Source organism: Fusarium musae, chromosome 9 (assembly GCF_019915245.1).
Source record: "Fusarium musae strain F31 chromosome 9, whole genome shotgun sequence".
NCBI classification, from domain to species: domain Eukaryota; kingdom Fungi; phylum Ascomycota; class Sordariomycetes; order Hypocreales; family Nectriaceae; genus Fusarium; species Fusarium musae.
The window spans coordinates 639,635-663,164 of NC_058395.1; the positions used below are offsets into that span (position 1 = coordinate 639,635).

Here is a 23,530-nt window from a genome sequence, read left to right on the forward strand (position 1 = left end):
TCTTAAAGGAAAGTAGTATTTTTTTTAATAGTACTATCTTAAGTAATTAGCTAAAGTAAGCTTATAGCTTAAAAAGACTTTAAATTATCTTTTTCCTAAATTATTATAAAAAAGGAGATAGTTAGTTATTTTAAAGCTTTAAGCTAAGTAAACTTACTTTTAGCTTAAATACTTTACTATAAGGTTAATACTTATATACTTAATTAAAATTATACCTTAATAAATAATATTCTAGCTTAAGTAGCTAAAGTAAATTATTAAAATATACTAAATATAAATACCTTGCCTTTTTTAGTATTAAATAGCTTAATAAGTAACTTTTTATTAACTATAATATTAAATAAAAAGTAGTATTATATTAATAAGTATTATATTATAAGTAATATAATATAGTTTAATTAATATAATTAAAGTATAAACTATTTTATTTAAAGATATAAAATAAATTTATAATAATAAAGTAATCTAAGCTTATAACTTATAAAATAAATAATAAAATTAATAATTAAAATAAGTAAGTAAATATAAAAGTAAATAACTTTAATTACTATTATAATTTTTCTTTTATAGTTATAATAAATAAATATAAAATACTATATATAAAAGTTATTATATTAAATTACTTAACTTTTTTCTTTAAAGAAATACTAGTCTTACTTATAGAAATAAATTTAAGTAAAAATATTATTTTTTTAAGTTAGCTAAAAATAGCTATAATATCTTTTTATTTACTATATTATATAATAGCTATATATATATTATTTTTTAATAATATACTTTTCTTTTTATTAAAAGTATAATTAATTCCTTTATTTAATTAATTTTATAATATCCTTTCTTTATTAATAAGTAATATCTATATATTAGTTATATTAATAATTAGGCTAATTATAGATCTTCCTTTTATTATATAATAGCCTTACCTTTACTTAATAATTAATATTATAGCTATATTAATATATAATTATATATAAAGTATAATACTATATTAATTATATTATTAAATAAGATCTGCTTATAATAGCTATATAACTTATTATATAATATAATATCTATTACTTAGTTAAATTAATTATTATACTAACTGTAACTGTGTTATATTCTGTTTAACACTGTAGCATAGACCACCACGACACATGACCAGATATCAAGCTCCTTATTATATCACTCTTCGATGACGCCAACTGTTTCGGTCGCACCACCGAACCCTCCGACGCCGACGTCGGTTCTGTTCAGGGGCACTCGTCTCACCTGCGCATCATCCTTGAAGTATTACGAGCCGGAGAAACCTGCGCCGCCATCCGCTCCCGGTTTTACTTATTGCCAGAGTGAATGAGGTCCAAGCTTCCCCCAAGCTCTTGGAGAAGTGAGATGTTACAGAGCTTGAAAGAGAGCTCCGTTCGTCCTTGTTGTTGACTCGATAGCTGCTGACAAGGGCATGTATCAGCCCCTCGAGGACAGAAACCAGAACGGAAAATCATTGCACTGTGCCTTTCTCACGTTGGTTCCATGAATTTACTCTGTACAGCACCTCATTAAACGAAATAAGGGCGGAAGAAAGGCAATAGCAAACAAAAGGACCCAGTTCGTTCAACTTCCCGGCGAGAATGAATTTCCGAGACACTTCCACCCAACACTGAGCGAGCCTGGGCTACAATGCGAAAGTCCTACGTCACATATCCGGCAAAGCTGTTTGTTTGCCCAGCCACTTGGACGGAAGTCAACTGGCGCTCCCCAAGCTCTCTTCCCTCACTCTCTCCTCAAGCCTGCGGGCATTCCCCCGCCTTTCGCGTTTCTTTACAGTTCCTTCTCCTCTTGTGCCTTTGTACTAAGACGGGAGAGGCAAAACCCAAATCCGAGAAGCCAACAGCCATCGATGCTTTCCGGGCACATAGCAGCAGATAAACTCGGCTAGCTCTCTCTTGATTGGACGCACGTCTGTTGCGCGTCTTGGTCGCCCTGATCGGACCTGATCTGGTGGTTCGCAAGCGGCCAGAAAGCTTTTTGCCTTGCAGCAGCAGCGTAATATGGCATGGCAAGGCAAGGCAAGGCAAGGTAGGTAGCTTACCTCCGGGTAGCTTGTCCACACCATAGCTGGGCCACCCAATCCATCCTTAGATGACAGGCTCGTGGGACTGTACCTCTGGGCGTCGCATTGTTTCCTTGCATTCCCATGTATTCATACACGAGTCTTGTTAGTGATGTCCGTACATAGTGCCATGGAGTGTATCCAGTGATGTTGGGATGACTGTGAAAGCCGCAATTGGCTGGATTGAGAGCTCTCACACAAGCAAGCTCTCGGGCTGTCTATCGCTCCATTGTCACTGTAGCTGTTGCTCTCGCCCTCCAGCTCCAGCTCCTCTCCTCTCCTCTCGCTCTTGTGTAGTGCGCACGCGCAGCCTCTCCCACCCTTTGCCGTTCCCACTCCCCCTGGATCTCTTTCCCTCTCCTCTCTTCTATTCTTGCTTTACCTAGCTTCTCTATCTCGTGCTGTGCCTTGTCTACCTTAAAACCCTCCTCTACCACCCGAGAGAAGCACCCTGATCTCCTGAACTTGTCAATCGCATCGTACAGACTCCCATACATCACACAGACCAGTAACTATCACCATGTCCCGCAAGAGAAAGCAAGAGGAGGAGGAGGAGCTTGTCTCCCTCCCTGAAGACGATGATGGTGAGGAGGAGGAAGAGTGAGTACCATTTGCTTCCTTTTTGCATGTTACCTTGTTGCGATCGTCTTTTGAGGAGCTGCCGATTGTCCAATCGCGCGCATTTCTATCGTTGCGCTATTCGTTGCGCGACCTACCAAGATGCGCGCGCAGGGCTGATGTCGCATGCCACCGCAAGATGCGATCCAATGCGATGCGAATTATCTCGCGATTGAAACCATTCCCACGTGTCAGCTGCGGTATTTTCCGATCGCATTGTGTTTCTCCTTGCATTTGGTATTGTTTGCTGTTGTGCGATTTCGCGATCGAAGCATGTTGTTGATGATTGAATTTTGGTGATGACGATTGGCTGACAACATGTGAATAGGTACGTCTCCACCGCAGACGAAGAAGAGCAAAGCGAAGAGGACGAGGATGCTGAGGAGGAGGAGGAAGATGAGGAAGACGAAGAAGCTGACGCACAGGGTAAGTGATCATCGATGTTCTGGAAGAGCTCGCCAGCAGCACATACCTCCATCCCTTCATGTTCCATTTTACCAATTACATGGTCTCTTCCAAGAGCCTGGAAACCAGCCTATGATACCGAGCCAAATGCTGACCATATCATTTCAGCCGAGCCTCCTGTAAAGAAGCGCAAGACAGCCGAGGCAGACACCAAAGAAACCAATGGCGACGCCGAGGAGGAAGAGGAAGAGGAGGAAGAAGGCGACGATGACGCTGAAGCTGAAGGCGACGAGGAGGACGCCGAGGGCGATGAAGACACTGCTGATGTGTCCGCTCCAGCCAAGGACGGCGTCAAGACTGCTGAGGCGCCTGCTGCTGCTACTGAGACCCCAGAGCCCAAGGCGGTTACAGCTGGTGGTGACGAGTAATACCTACGAGGCGACTCGTGTATCGTATAGCAATCCGTTCCTTTTTACTCCATATATCTTTCAAACACATTGAATTATTTCTGGATATTGTTGCTTGGGAGTGGCACTATCTCTGAGTTGTGCCATGGTTGAGTGTAGGTTGATTTGGGTGATGATGGTGTTTGTGAAGTCACTTATTCGTGATACCGCCCTTCTCCCTGTGCACCTCTCCTTCATTATCCCCTTTACTAACAAGTCAGTATCATATTCATGATCATGCACCCGAGCACACACAGATCTAGCCAAGGCAGATCAGATCTTGATCCTAATCTTGATCTACCCACGCACGCAGTGTCCACTCACCGATCTACCCATTTAGATAAAGTTTTTGGGAATAAACAACGAGACGTTCTCTTTTTCCCCAGGGGGGATGTCATGAAAAAAAGACGCAAAACCCCTGCCATGGTGTTGTAATTGGTTCAGAGGGCATGGGGGACTCCGCAACGGGTAGGGCTGAGGGAAGGTTGAGGGTATGTCTGACGGTCATGATGTTTATTCTTGGGGTTGATAGGGGGTGTTGTCGTAGGAGACGTATATTTTCTTGGGTGTTTATGGTACGTAGGCTGGATGAGCTTGTGAAGTCTTCTAATGAAGAGGATTGAGTATAGACATTAACGAGCTGTGACTTGAGGGAGAATGGAAGTGTATGAAACGAATAGAGTTACAAACTATTTGAAAGAGATGATATCTTCTCAATGGCTTCTGGCCAGTTGTCGAGGGTACAGCACAACACTCGGGGGTTGAACTGTCAAGACTTTGGTTGATCTTAGCTGACGAGTGCCACGTTTGTCCATCCATTACCCCAGATTCTTTTAGTTTCCAAGAACTGACAAGACTGAACATGTACCCAAAGTAGAGCAGAGTACCGTAAGATCATCAACGAATACAGCAACATTAGCCGTTGCAGGGTGGCCTGATACGATCATCGGTTGCTGCATGCCAATGTCTGTACCACGCGGCATGCGGCAGACCTAACAAGGCCAAGCCTCAAGAGCAGGATCTCGCTTTTTCTCTAAGGTCATGTCATGATAACCTCGGTCCATTGTCCATTGGTTCTGTACAACAAAGAAATGCAACAGTAAAAGTCTGAATTACCTCTGAATGATGGCATGAATACTACACGGTGACTCAACAACCGGATCTCATTACCCAAGAAGCAAACACAACACAACACAAAAAAGACAGTGGATTCTATTCGATTCGACTCGGGGCTTCGGAATTTGTCAGAGTCTGAGGCCGGCTCGTGACCACTTGCTTCAAAACTTCACAGGGCGCAAAGCAAAACTAAACATGGCCTTTGCGAAGGAGGCTATTCCCCACGGCTTGTTCCAAGGCAAACGAGATTGAGGTTAGTCAACGATACCCCATCGTACAGGGATCAGCCCCGCCTGTAGCGTCTGGGGATAAACTCAGGCCACCCCAAGGTTTTTTTTTATCCTGTCATGTTCCTAGTTTATCGCAACGACATGACTTTGGAGGTTACGGTTGATTATATTCTTCTGACTCGGAGTGACTCGAGGTATACGAGCATCGTCTCTCTTGTTGTTTACAACAGAGACACAGTCAGGCTGTGACGAAACCCGTTCAGAAAGGCTCTTACGTGGCTGTTAGGTAGCCAAGGGCCCGGATTTACTAACAGAATGCCCATCCTTGACAGGTGCCAAGCCCATCTCGTGTAGACCATTGGCCTTTGCGGAATACTCTTGACTCAGGCGTGTAAGTTATCAATCTTTACATTGGTTGGTTACCCATTGCATCTTTCCCCTTTCAAGCTTCACGCCCATGCTTTAAGCGAAGGATAACGAGCACCTGAACTTGTGATGCATCACATTGGCCCGTCCCTCGTCTTACTCCGGTCACGGCTCGTCAGGTCCGAGGCCATCTGTGTCCTGGCTGTGCTAGACTACCTATGTATGTGCCATACTACTATCTATGTATGTATGTATGGTATTGTTCCGTGCCTCTCTCTTGTCTCCGTGTCGTAATGCCATGCCATGCCATCCCCCCTTGGCCCATCCTCCGCTTCTTTTCATACTTTGGCACCACCCTCGATGGATCAGTTGGTGGTAGTTATGCATGGTGGTATTTTTTTTCTCTTTTTGAGAACGAGCCTTGGGTCTTGGCACTCTTTTTCGAGTTTTTTGTGCCCTAGACATTCTGTTATAAAAGGGGACCTGTTCAGCCCAAGTTTGTAGTTGTGAATCTTTATCCTTCTCTGTATACACACGGTCTTCCCGTCTGCTGCTCTCTCTCCCCCCATCACACAGGAAAAAGCCAGACGAGAGAAACGGAAGAAATCACAAGGAACAGAAAACAGAGTAGCTACGTTATGGCTTGCGGCTTGTCGACAGCAAAAGACATCCGACCAGCCTCGCGACTACGAGTCTGCCGCCTTCTTAACTGCCTATAACAAGAACCCTCCCCTCTTTCTTAAACAAAGACACCCAGCAAAAAGACAGAAAAAGCATAGAGAAGAGAGAAACCGAAAACACTCTTCGGGATCGTTGTTCCACTCCCTTCTCGTGATGACGGGGTTCAAGGACAACCTCGTGCTAGATCTAGTATTTGCGGATAACCGTTAAACAAAAACGCGGCCTACAATGATGATGAGCTCGACTTTCCTCGAGTCTACCGGCGAGGGAGACGGAGCTGCGCGCTTCGGACGCATGCCCGATGACTGGATGAACGGCATCGACACTACCGCTATGCCTTTCTCCAGCTTAGATGCCCCCTACGAGGCTTCTACAGTAAGTCACTCTCAACTACCCAACTCACAAGAGACATGTCTAACTCACTCCTCAGCAGCAGAACCCTCTTCAGTCTCCTGAGACGCCCAGTCTCGATAACACCGTCTTCCCCTCCCCTCTAACAGACCTTGCCTACCTTGACCGTTCCTTTGGAGACTTCTCCCCCAACGGCTACGCACTCCATTCCACGACACCAGGTCAATTCCCCGTCCATCCTCCTCATCGCACCTCATCGGCCTTCTCAGAAGGCTACGACCTCTCCACAGGCAGTCCCTCTCTCGGCGCTGTCTGGCCAGCTCACGTCTCGCCGGCGGCAACATTCCTACCCACGCCGCCCATGGCAGACGAGCTATCACCGGCTGAGTCTGAGCCTGAGGAAGATAACCAGGATGACGATGAGGACTACGACGATGACTCGGAGCCAGCCAGCAAGAAGCGCAAGCGCTCAACGGCAACAAAGACAAGGGCAAAGGGTAAAGACGGACCTAAACGCAATCCCACCCAGCTCCGCACTGCATCGCGTGCTCCCAAGAAGCGCGCTGTTGCTCAGCCCAGACATCCCAGCGAGACTACTGAGGAAGTCAAGGCGCGGGCTGCACACAACCAAGTTGAGCAGCAATACCGCAAGCGTCTCAACACTCACTTTGAGCGTCTTCTCGCCGTCCTCCCTGCTCCCGGCACAGAAGGCGGTATCGCCAATGATCGCCGCGTGAGCAAAGCTGAGGTGCTTGACCTTGCACGCGAGAGAATTCGCGTGCTGGAGAAGCAGACGGCGAGGTTAGAAAGAGAAAGACGAGAGCTCCGGGGACGAATAGCTCCTGATACACGAAGGTGTTTGGTTTAGAAATGTTCAAGTAGTTCCCTTAGGTACTGGATGGTTAAATGATATGGAAAAAAAGGGGTTGGCGTAAGGTACCTAGGCAAATGATCGGACATGATGGCGAATATGGCACAACAAAACAAAAAAACTGCGGATCGGATCTTTATTCTTTTTAAAAAAAAGTATTAGAAAAACACAAAAACAAAGCATGCTTGGATCGGACGGTTAAAGGTTAGCGGTCACCGGTTAATGGGTTTAGGAGTTGCTATGACATCGGTACCAGAACTGAAGCTTACGCATTGGAGGATATCTTTATGTTGTTTTGTTGAATGTGCAATTATATGCCCGGTGCGATTGGTTAGATACTTAATCTCAGCTTCTTTTTTCCATTTTTGTTCAAACATGCTGTCCAAAGATGATATCTCAATCACTGTCTAGCGTATTGTCCAAGGACTCATTCTTAACAAGCTTGGATGACATCTCGAGAAGAGACCGCAGACACCCAATGGCCGAGTTTAATCGACCCCATAATCATATTCAAGAGGCGCCGGGCCGCAACTTTTGGTAAGGCTGGTATCGAGTTCGAGACAACGACGGTGTATACCTATTGCCAATGCATACGTAGCAGGGCTTTCCGCGGCTGGAGGAGCTTTATCAACTCTATATAGCAATTAAAAATGGAAAGACACTACAGAAGATACTGCGAGTACTGTTGCAACAAGGGAAGAGGGTCGTTCCGAAGAGTGTCAGGCCTCGAGAGTCCAACCAGACCTTGGATGAATGCCGCAGGTGCAAGATTATGGGATAGAGGTACTGAATGAGCCTAAGAAGAGGCCCAGAAGTACTGAGTGTGACCCTTTTCTGAACAAGGAATTCATTGGAAATGACGAGCAAAGGTATGTGATAATTCGATGAAGACATGTCTTCATCAAAGGGTATTATATCGAGAAGTATAGAAATCTATGAATCTCTTGACCGCCAAGTACTTGGCAAACCACCTCCTCTCCGGGATCGCTGAACGCCGATAAGGTAACAAGAAATGCAGCCTCAACTCTCACAGCTTAGCCTTGCTTTCTTTTTGCTTCTCCTCTTCCTCTTCCTCTCTCATCACAGCAGCAACACTCTGCCTAAACTCCTCCGCCAAAACCACCGCCTCATCATCGTCCAACTCCTCTCTCCTCCCCCTCCCAAACATAGTAAAGCTCTCACTAAACCTCCCACTAGCTCTAATCTCCGGCCTCGGGATGATGTGAAAGTGCATATGCGGTACGACCTGCGCAGCAGCAGCTCCATTGTTCTGCACCACATTCCAATCTTCAATGCCTGTCGCACGAGCCATGGCTTTTGATAGAACGCGCAGATAGCGGCCCAGATGCGCGGATTCAGAGGCCGTCACGTCGCTGAGTTTAGGACGGTGAGGCCGTGTGCAGAGAAGAAGATGGCCGCGACTTAGCGGTAGAATGTCGAGGAAGGCGACGAGGACTGGCGTTGAGAGAACGATGAATGAGGCGGGTGATACGAGCTCTGGGTTGATGAGTGAGGAGGTTGATGGTGGTGGATTTAAGGGGTCGAATGGCTCAAAGGTGGATGAGATTATGCAGAAGGGACATGATGATGTCGGGGGAGCTGAAGGATCAAACATGGTCGATGATCTCCTCAAGATGTGATGTATGAGTTGGTATGAGCTTGAGTATGTTTGGGTGAAGAGTGAAATGTTTGAGTGAAATTAATGACGTCGATGTTGAGGTTGATGATGTTCCAAGTTCATGAGCATGAAGAGATGGTACCGAGGTTGAGATGATGGACCGGGACTTGCCAGGAACTGGAGATCGGGAACTGGGGTGTTTAATTTAGTGCATTTAGTGGAGGTCAATCTCTGTGGGGTACTTCAACCGCCCGCTAACGTTTGCTTCATATTCAACATTAGCTCATGGGCTTGAGGTCAGCATGAGAGATGTGTTGGACTATCTCTTTATCGTGGGCACTGTACAACTTGATCATAGAAATAGGAGAGACTGAGAAGTATTTGCTTATCGTTGAAGGGAGCTTGAACTCTGACACAATCGCTGGCCTGCGCTTGACAAGTCACCATGAGAGTAGCATTGCGTTGCATACTACCTATCTCTAGATGGGAACAAGATAAAGATATTCTTATCTTAGCTGTGCCTGAGTGATATAAGCACCCGGGACAGTGCATCACCATGATTTGGTCACAACACAACCCTATGATCAACAGTGACAACATAGAAGAGAACGAAAAGAAGATACGGTATCGAGCATCACCACTTCAAGTTGCGTGAGACCTCCCCATAGTATCTATAACTGAAAAACAAAGCCGAGCATTTGACGCCCAGATCATCGTATATACAAGTAAACGCCGTTCTTATCAAAACGGTACGTACCCATGCACTTCCACCACCACCGCACTCACCGCCTAATTCTGCCGCCCAAACTTTCCCATCACCGCCTTCATGACCAATTCAACATCCAGTCTTTTCCTCCACTACCAAAAAGACCATCCATACAAAACCCAATCACCACCCAAAACAACAGCCTCAAAATGCCCCGCGAAGAATACCAAGTCCCCACCGCCAACGCCGGCCAGCGCGGCGGCACCCGCGACGACCACCAAGTCCGTCACGTCATGTCTTATATCTGCGGCGACTGCGGCGGCAGCGTCACCCTCGGAAAGGATGCCACCGTCGCGTGCCCTCACTGCGCAGGCCGTGTTCTCTACAAGGAACGCACGAAGCGGTACGTTATGCGACCTTGTGTTTTTTTTTTTTTAATTCAAGAGGAGGAGCCGAGACTAACAAGGTTGTAGAATGGTTCAGTTCGAGGCCCGATAGACATACAGACGATGATTTTTTATACCAAAGAAAAAAAGCTTGCAAAGCATAAAGACGAGGTGTTGTGGTAACTTTGATATTTCGAGATGGGAGTTTAGGGGTCTGGGAATTAATAGACAATGCGACACGATTTTGCGCATGGCGAGTTGCATTACAGTCTGCGTGATTGATTGATTACTTCTTTGTTTCCTTCAAAGAGTCGCCTTGCGATATCTACCCTGCATAACTTAAACCGTGAACCAGATAAATTCCTTATGTAAACCCCAAACGCCGCTATATGCTATTTTTTCCTTATTGCTGCTTCTGTTGGTTATAGAGATACTTGGCGAAACTTGCGTCCTTCATGACAGAGTCCTCGTTATCGTCCATGGCAGCTGAGTATCGATCTTGCAGACTCTGCTTCTGGGCCTCTTCATCAGAGTCGGTATCATCGTCATCGTCGCTGGCAACATCCACCTCGTCTTCTTCCTTCTGTGCGACTGGTAGACCACCGACTGACATGCCCTTCATCATCTTGTCCAGCTCCTTCTCTCGTGCAGCCTTCTTTGCCTCCTCACGCTCTGCCCTCTTCTTCTCAAGCTCTGGCAGGTAGTCGCGCAGAAACTCTTGCTTCTTCTCCTCAACGGCCTCGAAGAATTCATCCACACCAGTACCTAGTCGAGAACTCACGCCGACGACACTGAGATGTGCGTAAAACTCCTCCAACATAAGACTCATCGAGTTGAGCAGGCTGCCCATGTATCCGCTTCCACCGTGGCCACCACCCTCTGCACCACCCAGCTCATCTGATTCCTCATCCTTCCGTAGCGCTTCCTGGAAAGCCTCAAAGTCGGTCATCCACTCCTTAGCAAACGCCGCATCCTTGACATCGGTCTTGTTGAAGACGAGAATCATGGGAAGCTTGGTCTTGTAGAGAATGGAGCATGCGTAGAGCATGTTGGACATGAATGTCGAAGTGGAGGCAGTTCGTGGGGTATCAATAACGTAGGCGATGACTGTAGGGAAAGAAGACGCAAGCGACTCGAGAAGAATGGTTCCAGAGGCTGACCATACAAAAACTTCGATCTGACCGGGCGTGTCGACTAGAATTCTATCGATGGGCTTGCGATCGGGCTTCTCGGGATCGGGCTGGGTGCGCTTCTCGAGGAGGTTGACGACCTGATCGACCTTTGTAGCGAAGAGGTTGAGCGAGGTGAGAATTCCACCGTTGGGTCCAAGGTTGTACTGCTTCATGACCTCCTCATAGTTGACCGAGTCTCGAATATCGATGTTGGACTCGAATGGGACTGACAACACAGCGGGATCGAGGTTGATGACATATGGAGGTTGATCATTCTGGTGGAGGTGAGCGTTGATACGTCGCATGAAAGTAGTCTTTCCAGATCCTAAGAAAGGGTTAGATATAAGGTTGCGCAACGATCAACACTGAAACTTACCTGCCATGCCGACCACGACAATAGCGACGGGAGGCGAAGATGCCTTGGAGGCTTCTTCTGTGGAGGCAGATGCCATGTTCAATTATTTTACCTTGTTACTGAAGAGTGAGGTTGATAGAGTGAGCTCTTGGGCTGACGGTGAGGCAGAACGTGGTGTTTAGAAGGGTATGGAAGGAATGAAAAGTGACGAAATGGAGACCTCAAAATTTTGGGCGCGGTCAAGTCGATGTGGATGCCCCGCGCGGGGTCATTCGCTGAGAGAGTGTCGATACAGAATGAAGCTGAATAAGCTTGATATTGGTTGTTAAATCTAATTATGTGTCTAGGTATATAATTATTTGAATACTAGGAATTAAGATACATGATAGTCCTTCTTCCTTGAGAATTTTGTAAGGGAAACTCAAATCAAGAGCTGAAGTCTGTAGGCTGGCTGTATCGAAAGGGTATCTATCTGCCAACGCAGCTAGCGATATTGCTATTCACAATATATATAAAGTGTTTATCTCACGAATATGTAATAATAACTTGTTATCAATACAATCACTACACCTACTGCGTTGTACTTACGACCATGACCCTTGAGTCTTGATATCAACTTTTACATCTGAAAGTCCCTTACAAGAGCCGGCCCCACTTCTCGGTGAAGCCCCCACTAGATCCGACATCCATGCCAGAAAAAAAGTTGCCCAGCATCGCTCGCATAGCATCTTTGACATTTTTCAACACCAACCAAACTATCACCAACACTTCTCTTTCCACAACCCCAACCTAACCACCCAGTCACAACGATCGCCATAACCTGTCCAACAGAGCTATTGACGCTCTACCCTCCACAATGGCCGAGCACGAATCCCAAATGCCCTTCATTCGCAACCTCGCTTCAAGCGGTTCGTCCTCCCAATCTTCTTTGTTCATAAACTTGACTAACTTTCCCCAGATCGCAAACTTCGAATGTCCTCGTTAGAATCCCTTTCGACATTCCTCGCCTCGCGCTCAAGCCTCTCCGACGTCGACGCCCAGAAGCTATGGAAAGGCCTCTTCTACGCCCTATGGATGACCGACCGACCCATCCCCCAGCAACGTCTCGCCACAGATCTCGCCAACCTCCTCTTCACCCTCAAGCCCGCCTGCGCCATCCCCTGGCTGCGCGCCTTCTGGGCCGTCGTCGGCGCCCAGTGGACTGGCATCGACGTCTACCGTCTTGAGAAGTTCCTCCTCCTCGTCCGTCGAGTTTTCGCTTCCCACGTGAGACTAGCCCGTGAGCGGGGCTGGAAGGACGGCGATGTAGAGGCTATTGTTGCTGTGCTGGAGGAGTACCCTTTTGAGAAGGAGGGTGATCTGCGGAAGAGCCCTGTGGGTATCAGATTGCATGCGCTGGATATCTGGGTTGATGAGTTGGAGCGTGAGGAGGCGCTGGAGCAGCCCGAGGCTGAGAAGTTTGTCAAGAGCGTGGGTGATCTTGTTATTGCGCTCAAGACATGTCCTGTCAAGCCTGTGAGGGCGCGCTGCGTTGAGAGTTATGAGGACGAGAGATTGCCGTGGGTTAAGGCTGCCAGTGGTGATGAGATGGAGGAGGATGAGGAATGGGGTGGCATTGACGATTAAGAGCCGGTATTTGCAGGCGCATGGCGTTGGGATAGGGAAAATGTATTGCGGATATGCCCGATTTCTTTATATATGGGCACGAGGTTGATACCATCTGAGAATATCACCACCATCTATTATCATTACTACTTGAAGATTGCAATAATGCGTCTTTGAACGCCCGCTCCGATATGCATTTAATAGCAAAGTAAACTGCCTCTTGTGCCCGTATAGAATCACCACTCTGACCATTGTAGATGCTAATTCACCAAACCCTGGTATCTCCTCCGACAGTCTCATCATCGTCGACTCGAATCTCATAGCCCATCTCTCTCGCTGCCTGCTGTCGTTGTTCCTCCTCCTGGGATCTCTTCCAAGCTTCCAGCCTTGCTCGCTCCTCAGATGTTGGTACGCGACGCTTCAAGAGACCCTTCTTGCGGAGACGACGGCGATGCTGACGCTTCTTGTCAAATGAGAGCCCGTGGATGTCAATGTCGGTGATTTCGCGATCGTACCAGACGTCCTTCATGTCGGCATACCAGTCAACCGCTTCTTCCATGAGTTGTCCAGCTAGGGTGCGACCGCGGCCGCCAGTAACCCACTGATCCAGCTTCACGGGAATGGCCTTTCCAAAGGTAGGATCATCGACGGACCAGACGCAGGGAGGGTTGCTGCAACTGACAGGACGACAGAAGGCATGGCACATAGAAGACTCGAGAGTATACCAAAGGCCAAGGAGGAAGAGAAAAAGACCAAGACCTGTGAAGCGGAAGGATGGTTTGCGGCGGAAGAGTTCTGGAAGAGGTAGTGAAACGTAAGACACCGTGTTGCCGTCGGAATGCGTGATGAAGGCGGTGCTAGCGCCGTGGTTGTCGTGGAGTGTGGCCATCTTTTCAGGCAGCGGCTCGGACTTAGCAATGTCAAGGAGGTTCTTCTCAGTTGGCTCCTCTTTAGGTGCCTTGAGCTCAGTTGACTTCTCTTCAGTGGCCTTGTTCTCGGCAGCTTTATTCTTGGTACTGACTTGATCAGAAAGACGTTCAATGCCCCTTGCCGCAGTATGAATCCCGAAGAGGCTGTTCTTGAGAGTATTGTTCATGCGAGTCATTCGATCCAGATCAGAGTTGTCGTTGCTCTGGGGGTCGATTTGGTTGGTTCGAGTGTTCAGTTTGGTGTCAAGTTCCAAGTCGAAGTCGAAATCGTCATCGGAGTTCTCAGGTAGTTTATCAAGGAGAGCCTCAACTTCTTGAGATGGGGCTTTGCGACCGAGAATAACCTCTTCAAGATCATCTAACGTCGAGTCATCGATGTGATGTGTACGTTGAAGTTCTTTCAAATCGTCTTTGACTGTTGGAAGCTTGGCCGAGTTTTTCAGTGTTCCTCGGCGCCGTGAAAGAGATCGAGTGCGCCGTCTCCTCACCCCACTCGACGAGGTCTTGGTGCTCAGTTTGTCGTCTGTCCCCGGGTCTGATGCAGTGTCCCTATCGCTACCACTCATAGCACGATCCGTCCTTTTATCACGGAACGATGCAGATCTTTGTCGCAATGGCCTCTCTTCCCTCTTTGGCTTTTCTTGTTTGTCTTTTATTTCAATCTTCTCCACCTTGACTGTCGCTGGTGTTTCCACGTATGCGCCCGTGACCTTTGGCGTGGGCATAGTCAATGGATCCGGCTTCGTCGGTCGCGGTGTCGCATCGAGGTTCTTGTCATCGTCGACATCAGGCTCTGGAGATGGGGCCTTCATAGAGCCCTTTTCCGAGTGATTATCGCCAGGCGCAAACAGACTGGCCTCCGCCTCAATGCGGTCCGTGGGATCCGCCTCCGAATTCATGGATTTCTTACTCTTAACAGATTCCGTTGAACGAGTTCGAGAGAGGCCAGCAAATGCGACACTAGGTTTGGGACTGAAATCTCTGTTAGAGCGATGTTGACGATTTCTGTAGCCATTGCTGGTTGAAGGTTGAGGAATTGCAGAAGCAGTGTCAGGCTTCGGTTCCAGGGGCAACAGAGCGGGTTTGTCACTGTCGACCACCTGTCGCGGCTCAGGTTCTGGCGCAGGACTAGAACTGGCAGCCCGCGCCAGGCGTCGCAGTAAGTCTCGGGAATCCGTACGTGTGTGCGACAGACCTGGTCGTGCACGACTTGTCTCGTCCTTTGAGTCACCATCCTCCCTGGGGTGGTCCGACTCTGCGCTCTCGCGTCGCGACTTGAATATTGTGACAGGCGTGTCGGGGATACTGACACCGGCCCCTTCAAAAGCAGACCGAGGTCGAGGCGACGGCTCTTTCGGTTCGAGTTCACTTGTCGTCTTTTTCTCTGGGAGCATCCCTCGGCTCGTCCTGGGCCGATCTTCTGGGGAGCGTGAGCGACTCATTGCATTGTGCTCACGAATCTCTTCTAACTTAATTGATGCCATTGACCTCCTGGGCAAGCCGTTAACCTCCCGCTGCCGTATGTCGTCCAATTTGGTATTTCTTGGTCTTGGTGCGTTTCGATCAGGTATGGGTATCTGGTGCTCGACCTTCTGCTCACGCTCCCGGATCTCGTCTATCTTTGTATTATGTGGTCGCGGCGGCTCGAGAGGAATGTCGCTCCCTGTCTTGACCTCCCGTGACCGAATCTCATCAAGCTTGGTGTTCCTCGCCCCAGGCGGCGCCACCCTCGTCCGTGAGTTGATGTCGACTTCACTCCCTTCATCGAAGTGAATGCGATTTGCAAACGGACGCGCGCCCATGCGAAGCCTTGGACTATCTGAAACCTGTAACTCTCCAGCCGTAAAGTCGTCGTCCACCTGCCATGCGAAACTCTTTTCGGGGGATGCTGGGCCAGGTGCCTCGTTTTGAGCTTCTGGGCCCTCAATCGACGGGTACAATTCCTCAATACCAGGGACTAGAGCCGGGATTCGTCCTTGCTTCGTTAGGTCGTCTTTTGAAGGCATTTGTCTCAACGAGTGTGAGCCTAGCCGTAGTCCAGCAGCACTTCCAGGCCGACTGTCTGGTCTAATCCCAGTGACGGTCGTAGTTGGGGGTGCATGCGCAGGCGTAGTACTCTCCTGAGTCGGCTCTCTAGGCGTAAAGGAAAGTCCTGCCCTGGACTTGCCATAAAAGTTCCGTCGTCGCGGTGATTCGGTCTTGTCTGGCGTTTTCTTTATCTCGGGTATTCTCGAAGCAATTGAGCCTCGGGAAAAGGGGCGACTCGGTGCCTTTGTGTCCAGGTGATCGTGACTCAACATCTGCCGCATCTGGTTTCCTTCTCCTTCGTGTTTCTCGCGCCAAACTCGAGGTGCTGGACTAGGCGACGCATCAACCGGTTGTGTTCCATCGCTGTCATCCTCGATTTCCTTCGCAGCGAGACGGAAAGCATCGGTCATGGAGAGTCGTTTTCGAGTGGAGGAGGAAAATCCTGGCGTGGGTAATTTGCTGTCGCGCGATCCAAGACTACCGACGCTCGCTCGCCTGTCAGGATCCGAATTTGTCGATCGCGCGAACCCATTGCTCTGTATACTAGACCCAAGCCTTGAAATGTTCTGCTGCGCTTGACCGTTCTCTTTGTTCCTGTCGGTTCCCCGTGGGATGTTGCTTGCGAAAAGAGGTTTCCTTCCGGACTGCTTCACGATAAGCTGACTGGGCCGCTCGGCCAGCGAGCTCTTGTCGCGATCCATCGGGGATACAATTGGGTGTGACTATATGAGGTTATGGTGCGGTCGATAGCACATTATTTGTCGTCGTGGACAGCGCGTTCATCGCATCGCGATGGCGATTAAAAGTATTTAGATATGGAAATATGGTCGCTCGGATGTGATTTGATAGTCGTAGCTATATGTTGTCTGGGTATGTCGAGTGAATGTTCGTACAACTGGAGGTCGGGTATCTTGTACAGTCGCGAATCAAAATACCAACAGCGCGCGCAAAAGATAAATTAATTGACCAAATGTTTTTGTCGAGTCGTGGTTTAAACGCGTTGGAGGCTCCAGAAGTGGCCGAGCATGCCCGTGGGGGGCTTGTCACAGGGAGTCTAGTGTCCCCGTCCCGTCATTAACGGAGGTGGGGTCACTGTTCCACCGACCACGTCTCACCGTTACCTTACCTTACCCCTAGCATCACTAACCAATTTAACCGTAAGTGTCATAATAATACACTTTATTAAAGCCTTCTACGGTTATGAAGTGGCTCGAATAAGAAACTCATCCGTCTCAATATCCGCCGACACTTGTAAAATATCCTCCAATCTTCTTGAAGCATGGTTGAGCGGCTCGCTGTGCAGCTCAGCCCTATCACTCACTAATACATTGTTATACCATCCGGGGCAATTCGACACCATCTCTTCTTGACCTACATTACTGGCAGCTCAGCTGAATCTGAGTGCTTTTTGTTTCTTTAATGTGTTTGAGTGTTTTGTTGAGATGGGTATCTAGCGAAACAAACATGAATGCAACCCAACCCAAACAAACGCTGATGTGAGACGGACGGAATAGAGTAGCTACCCTAGTTCGTCCCAACTCGTCTTGTTTCGCTCCTCCTTCCTATTCTATCAGTGATATGACGACACATGATATCGTGCTAGATACTTGTTGGTTGTTGGTTGCTGTCAAATTGGGCATAAGACACAGAGTTGCCGCAAACCACTTCAAGGGCTGAACCTCAACTTCGTTCAAAGTCGTGGTCAGAATGACAAATATCTCAGAGGTCCGTACTGCTCGCCGTCTAGGTATCTTGTAAGTCAACCACACTACCTTTATCAACACTTGCTTATCAAATACCAGAGAGACCGGCTCTGCAGCCTATCACCTATTCGGCTTGTATCGCTGTGTCATTATATCAGCGCGTTATGATGCACCGTCAAATACATCTCTAAATGAAGCCATTCTCGCTGCCGTAGCAAATCTCATCAATGAGAACCCTATGCTCCGAGTCGGCATCCGGGGCGAAGGCGACATGGAAGCCTATTTCACACACGTGCCTGAGATGAGACTGGGTGATTTCGTGGAATTTCGTACCTGGGGTCCTGAGGAAGACTATGAAGAGTGTCTGAACGACTTACATTGCGAACTGCATGACCAATACTGGCAGAACATTGAGACGAGGCCTCCGTGGCGGGTCGTTGTTGGCAGGCCGTCAGGCGTCACAGAAGGCGACGGAGACCCTCTCTTTGAGAACATTTCGTTTGCCTTTCACCACTCTCTTATGGACGGCATGGGCGGAAGGCTATTCCATGAGAAACTGCTCGCCCAACTGAACTCTCTGCCCGCGATTCCAGCGGCTCCCAAGGTTCTCTCCTTTCTCGAACCACCAGTACTCCCTGAACCACAAGAAAAGGTCATAGACTATTCGTCGACGCTATCAGGCCGAGCTACTCTTCTATGGAAACGATACCGACCCTGGTTCCTCACTCCTGGCCCGCCAAAAATATGGGCTGGTGAGCCTGTTGACTTTGATCGTCACAAGGCTCGCTTGGTTACCGTGGATATCCCGTCAGCAGTTGTATCGACTGGCCTCAAAGAGACGCGTGCCCACGGGACTTCTATGACTGGTCTTTTGCATGCCCTTGTCCTTGCATCACTATCGAGACGGATTCCCACCGCCCCAGCCTTCATTTCGTCGACACCCATAAGCATGCGTCCCTACATATCACCCACTGCTGACCCTGCTATCAAGGACGCACTGTTTGGTGCTGTGACCGGTATGTCACATGAGCACTCTTCTTCAGCAGTGGCCGCCTTACAGGCTGCAAAGGGGGATGAGATTAACGACCTTATTTGGAGCCACGCAAGGAGAGTCAAAGACGAGCTCAAGAAAAAGACATCTACAATCCCTGTGAACGATGACATGCTGGTACTCGCGACCATCACCGATTGGAAAGCACTTCTACGGAAGAAGGATGGTCAACCGCGACCTCGATCGTGGGAAGTTAGCAACGTCGGCACTCTGCCAGCCCCGACTGGAGAGCCGGGTAAGAGGAGCATTCATCGCATGCTTTTTACAAATGGCGTCATGGTTGCAAGTGATCCGATGAGCGTCAGTGTAGCAAGTGTCAAGAACGGTCCCTTGACGATGGGAATTACTTGGAATGATGGTTTTGTGGAAGACGAGATCATTGAGGGGCTGAGAGACGATTTGGCGATGTATCTAAGGCGGCTGCATGAGATGGGGGTAATTACTGATGAGTCGTAGCCTGAAGAGTTATGATGCTAGTCTCTGTATAGATGGCGTATGCATGGCAGCTAGGTACAGGGTCTCGATGGCTCAAACGCGTCCACGGTACAGTAAGTGAGACTCGAGGCTGCGAACGGCAACTCGGTGAGAGACTGGCCCCGGGTTCTACGGTTCTCCGGGACGGCCAATTCGGATCCCGAGAATGCCGGACCTCTAGGAGACCCCGAAGACCCTTCAGGGATGAAACAAGATCTGGGACATGCCCATGTCACTTGAAGCTTAAGATCAGCGCAAAGTCAAGTCTCTAGTCTCTTAACGTCATGATCGATACGAAGTTCATGTTTCTTCAGAAAAGTATTCATATTCCCGTTATGAAATGTTAGGGGCTATTGTGCATTAAAAGCTATAATCCAAAGTATTCTATTCTTCTTGGAGGTGTGCCCAGATCATCTCACATCAGTCCACCTCATGCCAGAATTCAATTCAAAAGAGGTCGTTAAGGACCCTATTCCCAATCTACCCAAACGCCTCGCAAATTTTATGCAATGAAACCGTTCTCTTTTCGGAACGTCTCTACCATCCCTCGCCGGGGTTTCTCCTCGCGCGGTTATTGCCGCGGAAGTAATCGTATGAAGGCTCCTCGTTCTGCGCAAGACCGCTGTAGCCTTGAGGTCCGCCGCCCATAGCGCCGACTGAAGGCCCAGGCGATTGCACAGGCGTCATGCGGCCTGGTGTGCTGAGATTGCTGTATGCGGGAGCCGCGGCGTTCGAGATTAATCCGAGTCCTGATGAGCTTCCGTTGTTGTGCGAGTACAAGGGACTGCGGCCACGGGCGGGGGGCTCTGTGCCTAGAGTCATTTGCTGTGTGAATCCAGTGTTGGGCGCGCCACCTGGTCGGTATGCTGAATAGCTAGTATCGCCGCTTGTGTTGCTGGCAAGAGACATGAGACGTTGCTGTTGAGCTGCCCCACCTGCGAAGGGAGAACCAGTTCGGCCTACAGGTGTGCCGGGTCGTGAGAAATCGCTACCATCGACTGAGCCAGGAGTACCAGGGCGAGCAATCTCTCCAGGTCGGCCGTAGATCTCGCCTCCACCATGGTCCTCTGCGAACTCGGCTCGGTTCTTGTAATACTCAAAGTCCATCTGGCTGTCTGACACGAACTCAAAACCGGGAACGTTGTTGGCACTCTTGCCTGGCCGTCCTTTCTGCATAGGATCGAGAGAAACCATATCCGAGTAACCACTGACTGTCATCATATCGCCAGAATCGACATCTCTGCCATCGCTCAGGCGACCCTTGTAGATAGCAGGTAAAAGGTTCTGTGCGCTCGAATGAACCATGGGAGTAATCAGAGGTCGGTAAAGTGCGGGGTGGCCAAAACGGTTCGCCAATCGCTCACTGCGCATACGGTTCTCCTTGGGGTCCACGCCGTTCTCGGGTGTCTTGGTGATGTCCACAATACTATAGTAGGTGATCTTGTTGTTAAAGGCGCGGTTGCAGGAAATCTTGAAGATGATCAAGATAAATGGCAGCGGTATCAGACTGTAAAATTCGATATGCGACCCCGAATTGCCACGAACCCAGCAAGTCAACATGACAACCAGGTTGGAAAGCATGGTCGCGAAGATGAAACGATTGAAGATGACTCGCCAGAACATTCCACCGGATTCAGTCTTGGTGACGAAGCGGTAGAGGAGAAGGTACTTCTTCAGCCACGAGTCAATGAGGAAGTAAAGAGCCGTTGCTGGCAGGACCAGAGGCTGGATACCGGCAAAGCACATGGTGACTGTAGCGTAGTAAAGGAAGTAGTTGTAGTAACTGGCGTACTCGAAAGGCGGCGGGGCAGTGAGCTCAATAAGCTCTCGGGGTGTTGGGCTTGAGAACTTCTTGAGGAAGAACGCTTGCACGAGCGGCCACAGTTGGGCAAGGTCAATAGCCGCACCAAGTTGACGCTGGAGCAGATACGTCACCCAGAACGGGCTGGTGTTACACAAAGCTATGAACATGGAAGAGGCAATGTCGTTCTTCTTGATGGACTCCCACACATCCTGCTTGACACTTCCTGTCGTATCCTTGACAACGTTGGAGACGAAACTCCAGATAACACTGAAGATGGAGAAGATAAGAAGGTTGTTGAAGACGAAGAAGAAGTAAAGCTTGGCCAAAACGTGCCTTTCTCGTCCAGTCTTGGTCTGGTCACCAGCCTTGACAGAGAGTCGACGGAAGATCATAGGGAGAACGAGGTATGTCAGGGACATGATTGCTGGAGAGAGAACACCCTGAACAGCACCCCACACCTTGGGATGGGCAGCGAGCTCGGTTCTGAAAGCAGGCCAGACCTTGCCCAGATTCTGCAAGTTGACGAGAAAGATGGCAATGCCAAGGTTAGGAACAATCCAGATAAGAGTCAGAAGAGTGATCCAGAAGTTGTTGATCCACCGTCTACGTCCTCGAGTGCTGCTGTAGAGAGGCATGTTCTCCCAGATGATATCATTGGGTCGAGGTGCGAGTCTGACTGTGGCACCGACAGGCTTCTTCTTCCGACAAGCGTAGGCGATACCGTGGGCCTCTGCAATATCTGCGTAACTCGCGAAGCCGTAAGGCATCGAGCCTCGCTTGTCGACCGTGGCACGTACTTCCTTGATCTGAATCTCGAGATCACGAATTCGCTGGGTGTAGTATTCTATAGCATCCACCTTTTGGCCTCGGGGATAAGTTCCGTAAGATCGGTCCTTCTTGGAGGGCTTGCACATGGGTCGAGCAGCTGGGACGTTCTTGGGGTCCTTGAGGTACTTGGCCAAGACCTTCTCAAGCTTGCGAACAGCGTGGTCGTGCTGCGCGATAAGCTCCGGGAGTTCCTTGACATTTCGGGCAACAGCGGTTCGAGCAAAAGATGAGTTGGGGGCGATCTGATCGATGATTCTTGCGATACCCTCGTCGGAGCAGCCCTTTTTGGGGATGTCGAATACCTGCAATTGAGTGTGAGTAATCGTTTTCTGGTGGTAGCTTTTTCTGATCTTACCATTAGAGTTCGAGAGTGAAGACTCTTCTGGTAATCCTCGCTCTCAAAATACTTGCGCCGGAGCTGGAGAACCTTGCTGTAGTTAAACCAAAGGAAACCCATGACGATGAAATTGAAGCACCAGGCGATGATGACCTGGGACCAAATTGCCGGAGCAAATACATTGAGGGGAGTGATGTTCAGTACCCAGTTGGCTGTTTTATCACCCTTGTACTCTAACCACCTAGTATAGTTGATTGGGAGCAAGATACCAACACCAGTGACACACAAGGTAAGGAACATATTACGACACATGCGAACGAAGCGCAGGAAGACAGTAGCGTCCATACCGATCAATGGTACAAGCTGCTCTTCTTTGGTCCGCCATAATGTCGTGATCCACGACCACGGGGCTTTTCCGATGGGTGGCGGTACGTGCTTCTCGTCGGCATGTTTCAACTTGGGGGCATAAATGGCCTGGTGGTATGGTCGAAGAATCGAAAAGACGATGGCGATGCCGATTGTGACAGGGATCGACGTAGCTAAAGCCGAATATAGCGAGGCAGCTTGGAGCTGAAGGACGGCGTTAGCAGGGACGTATACTTGCGATACCATGCATCGGGACATACCTGTTGACTGAAGGGTTCTTGAAGAAGATCGAGCAATTGCTTGCCAGTATCCTCTTGTTCCTGCCGACCGTAGAGGTTGGTTGTATAATCCATATCGGGCGCGCGAGCTCCGCCAACAGGCGAAGACGTTGGAGCTTATCTCGAATGTCTAATGGCACTGCAGTCTATGGCGCGATGACGTTTCTCCGAGCTCTCCAAATTTATTGTTGTCGGCCACGTGTGTAAAGTCGCGATTGACTGGCTCGAATTGGGGATGGTCTCGTATTCGCAGGGGTCTCAGAGGATGGATCGCAGACAAGATAAGAGCTGAAGAGGACGGGACTATAGGGGCGACCGGGGAGATGTAGATACTCGAGGCCAGGTGCCACTTGACAGATCAATCGTCGTAAACAAAGAGCCCTTGGTAAACGAGAGTCGCTGTGTCGTTAAAGAAGCTTGCTTGGTCGGGAAGGCCCGTGAGCGAAAGGACGAGGCGCCAAAAGGGGCGAAGCGAACGGAATATGTCGTCACTCAGGGACAGGCGACGACGATGGGGATAAGAGAATAAAGAAAGAAACAAAGGAGGCCCGATGATAGGGAGAGATGCGATGTTAAGGTTGAGCAAAGTATGTAGAGTACGTACGTAAAGAAGGAGGTAAAGGTAAAGAAGGGTAAAAGTAGGGCTGGGGGTGGAGGTTCTGTTCGCGGACTAAGACAAGACTAAGAACTAAGGAGCCATGACAATGACATGGGATG

At 48.9% G+C, this 23,530-nt stretch overlaps 8 protein-coding genes across 8 annotated transcripts; 5 read left to right on the forward strand and 3 right to left on the reverse strand.

Moving 5' to 3' along the window:
• Positions 1-2,609: 2,609 nt before the first annotated feature.
• Positions 2,610-3,540, forward strand: J7337_011473 (uncharacterized protein; the record flags this gene model as incomplete). Its single annotated transcript, XM_044829017.1, has 3 exons — positions 2,610-2,689; positions 3,036-3,133; positions 3,281-3,540. 3 exons carry the CDS (start codon positions 2,610-2,612, stop codon positions 3,538-3,540), a joined length of 438 nt encoding a protein of 145 aa, XP_044675692.1.
• A 2,639-nt stretch (positions 3,541-6,179) lies between these two features.
• On the forward strand, positions 6,180-7,170 carry J7337_011474 (uncharacterized protein; the record flags this gene model as incomplete). Its single annotated transcript, XM_044829018.1, has 2 exons — positions 6,180-6,326; positions 6,382-7,170. The coding sequence occupies 2 exons, from the start codon at positions 6,180-6,182 to the stop codon at positions 7,168-7,170; spliced, it is 936 nt and encodes a 311-aa protein (XP_044675693.1).
• Positions 7,171-9,706: 2,536 nt separating this feature from the next.
• Positions 9,707-9,995, forward strand: J7337_011475 (uncharacterized protein; the record flags this gene model as incomplete). The annotated part of the gene is made up of 2 exons (XM_044829019.1): positions 9,707-9,900; positions 9,971-9,995. 2 exons carry the CDS (start codon positions 9,707-9,709, stop codon positions 9,993-9,995), a joined length of 219 nt encoding a protein of 72 aa, XP_044675694.1.
• A 291-nt stretch (positions 9,996-10,286) lies between these two features.
• On the reverse strand, positions 10,287-11,507 carry J7337_011476 (uncharacterized protein; the record flags this gene model as incomplete). The annotated part of the gene is made up of 2 exons (XM_044829020.1): positions 10,287-11,380; positions 11,432-11,507. 2 exons carry the CDS (start codon positions 11,505-11,507, stop codon positions 10,287-10,289), a joined length of 1,170 nt encoding a protein of 389 aa, XP_044675695.1.
• A 759-nt stretch (positions 11,508-12,266) lies between these two features.
• J7337_011477 (uncharacterized protein) lies at positions 12,267-13,036 on the forward strand (the record flags this gene model as incomplete). Its single annotated transcript, XM_044829021.1, has 2 exons — positions 12,267-12,318; positions 12,369-13,036. 2 exons carry the CDS (start codon positions 12,267-12,269, stop codon positions 13,034-13,036), a joined length of 720 nt encoding a protein of 239 aa, XP_044675696.1.
• A 244-nt stretch (positions 13,037-13,280) lies between these two features.
• Positions 13,281-16,673, reverse strand: J7337_011478 (uncharacterized protein; the record flags this gene model as incomplete). Its single annotated transcript, XM_044829022.1, has 1 exon — positions 13,281-16,673. The coding sequence occupies one exon, from the start codon at positions 16,671-16,673 to the stop codon at positions 13,281-13,283; it is 3,393 nt and encodes a 1,130-aa protein (XP_044675697.1).
• A 1,006-nt stretch (positions 16,674-17,679) lies between these two features.
• J7337_011479 (uncharacterized protein) lies at positions 17,680-19,182 on the forward strand (the record flags this gene model as incomplete). Its single annotated transcript, XM_044829023.1, has 2 exons — positions 17,680-17,726; positions 17,775-19,182. 2 exons carry the CDS (start codon positions 17,680-17,682, stop codon positions 19,180-19,182), a joined length of 1,455 nt encoding a protein of 484 aa, XP_044675698.1.
• Positions 19,183-19,737: 555 nt separating this feature from the next.
• On the reverse strand, positions 19,738-22,888 carry J7337_011480 (uncharacterized protein; the record flags this gene model as incomplete). The annotated part of the gene is made up of 3 exons (XM_044829024.1): positions 19,738-22,134; positions 22,188-22,739; positions 22,796-22,888. 3 exons carry the CDS (start codon positions 22,886-22,888, stop codon positions 19,738-19,740), a joined length of 3,042 nt encoding a protein of 1,013 aa, XP_044675699.1.
• Between the last annotated feature and the right edge of the window lie 642 nt (positions 22,889-23,530).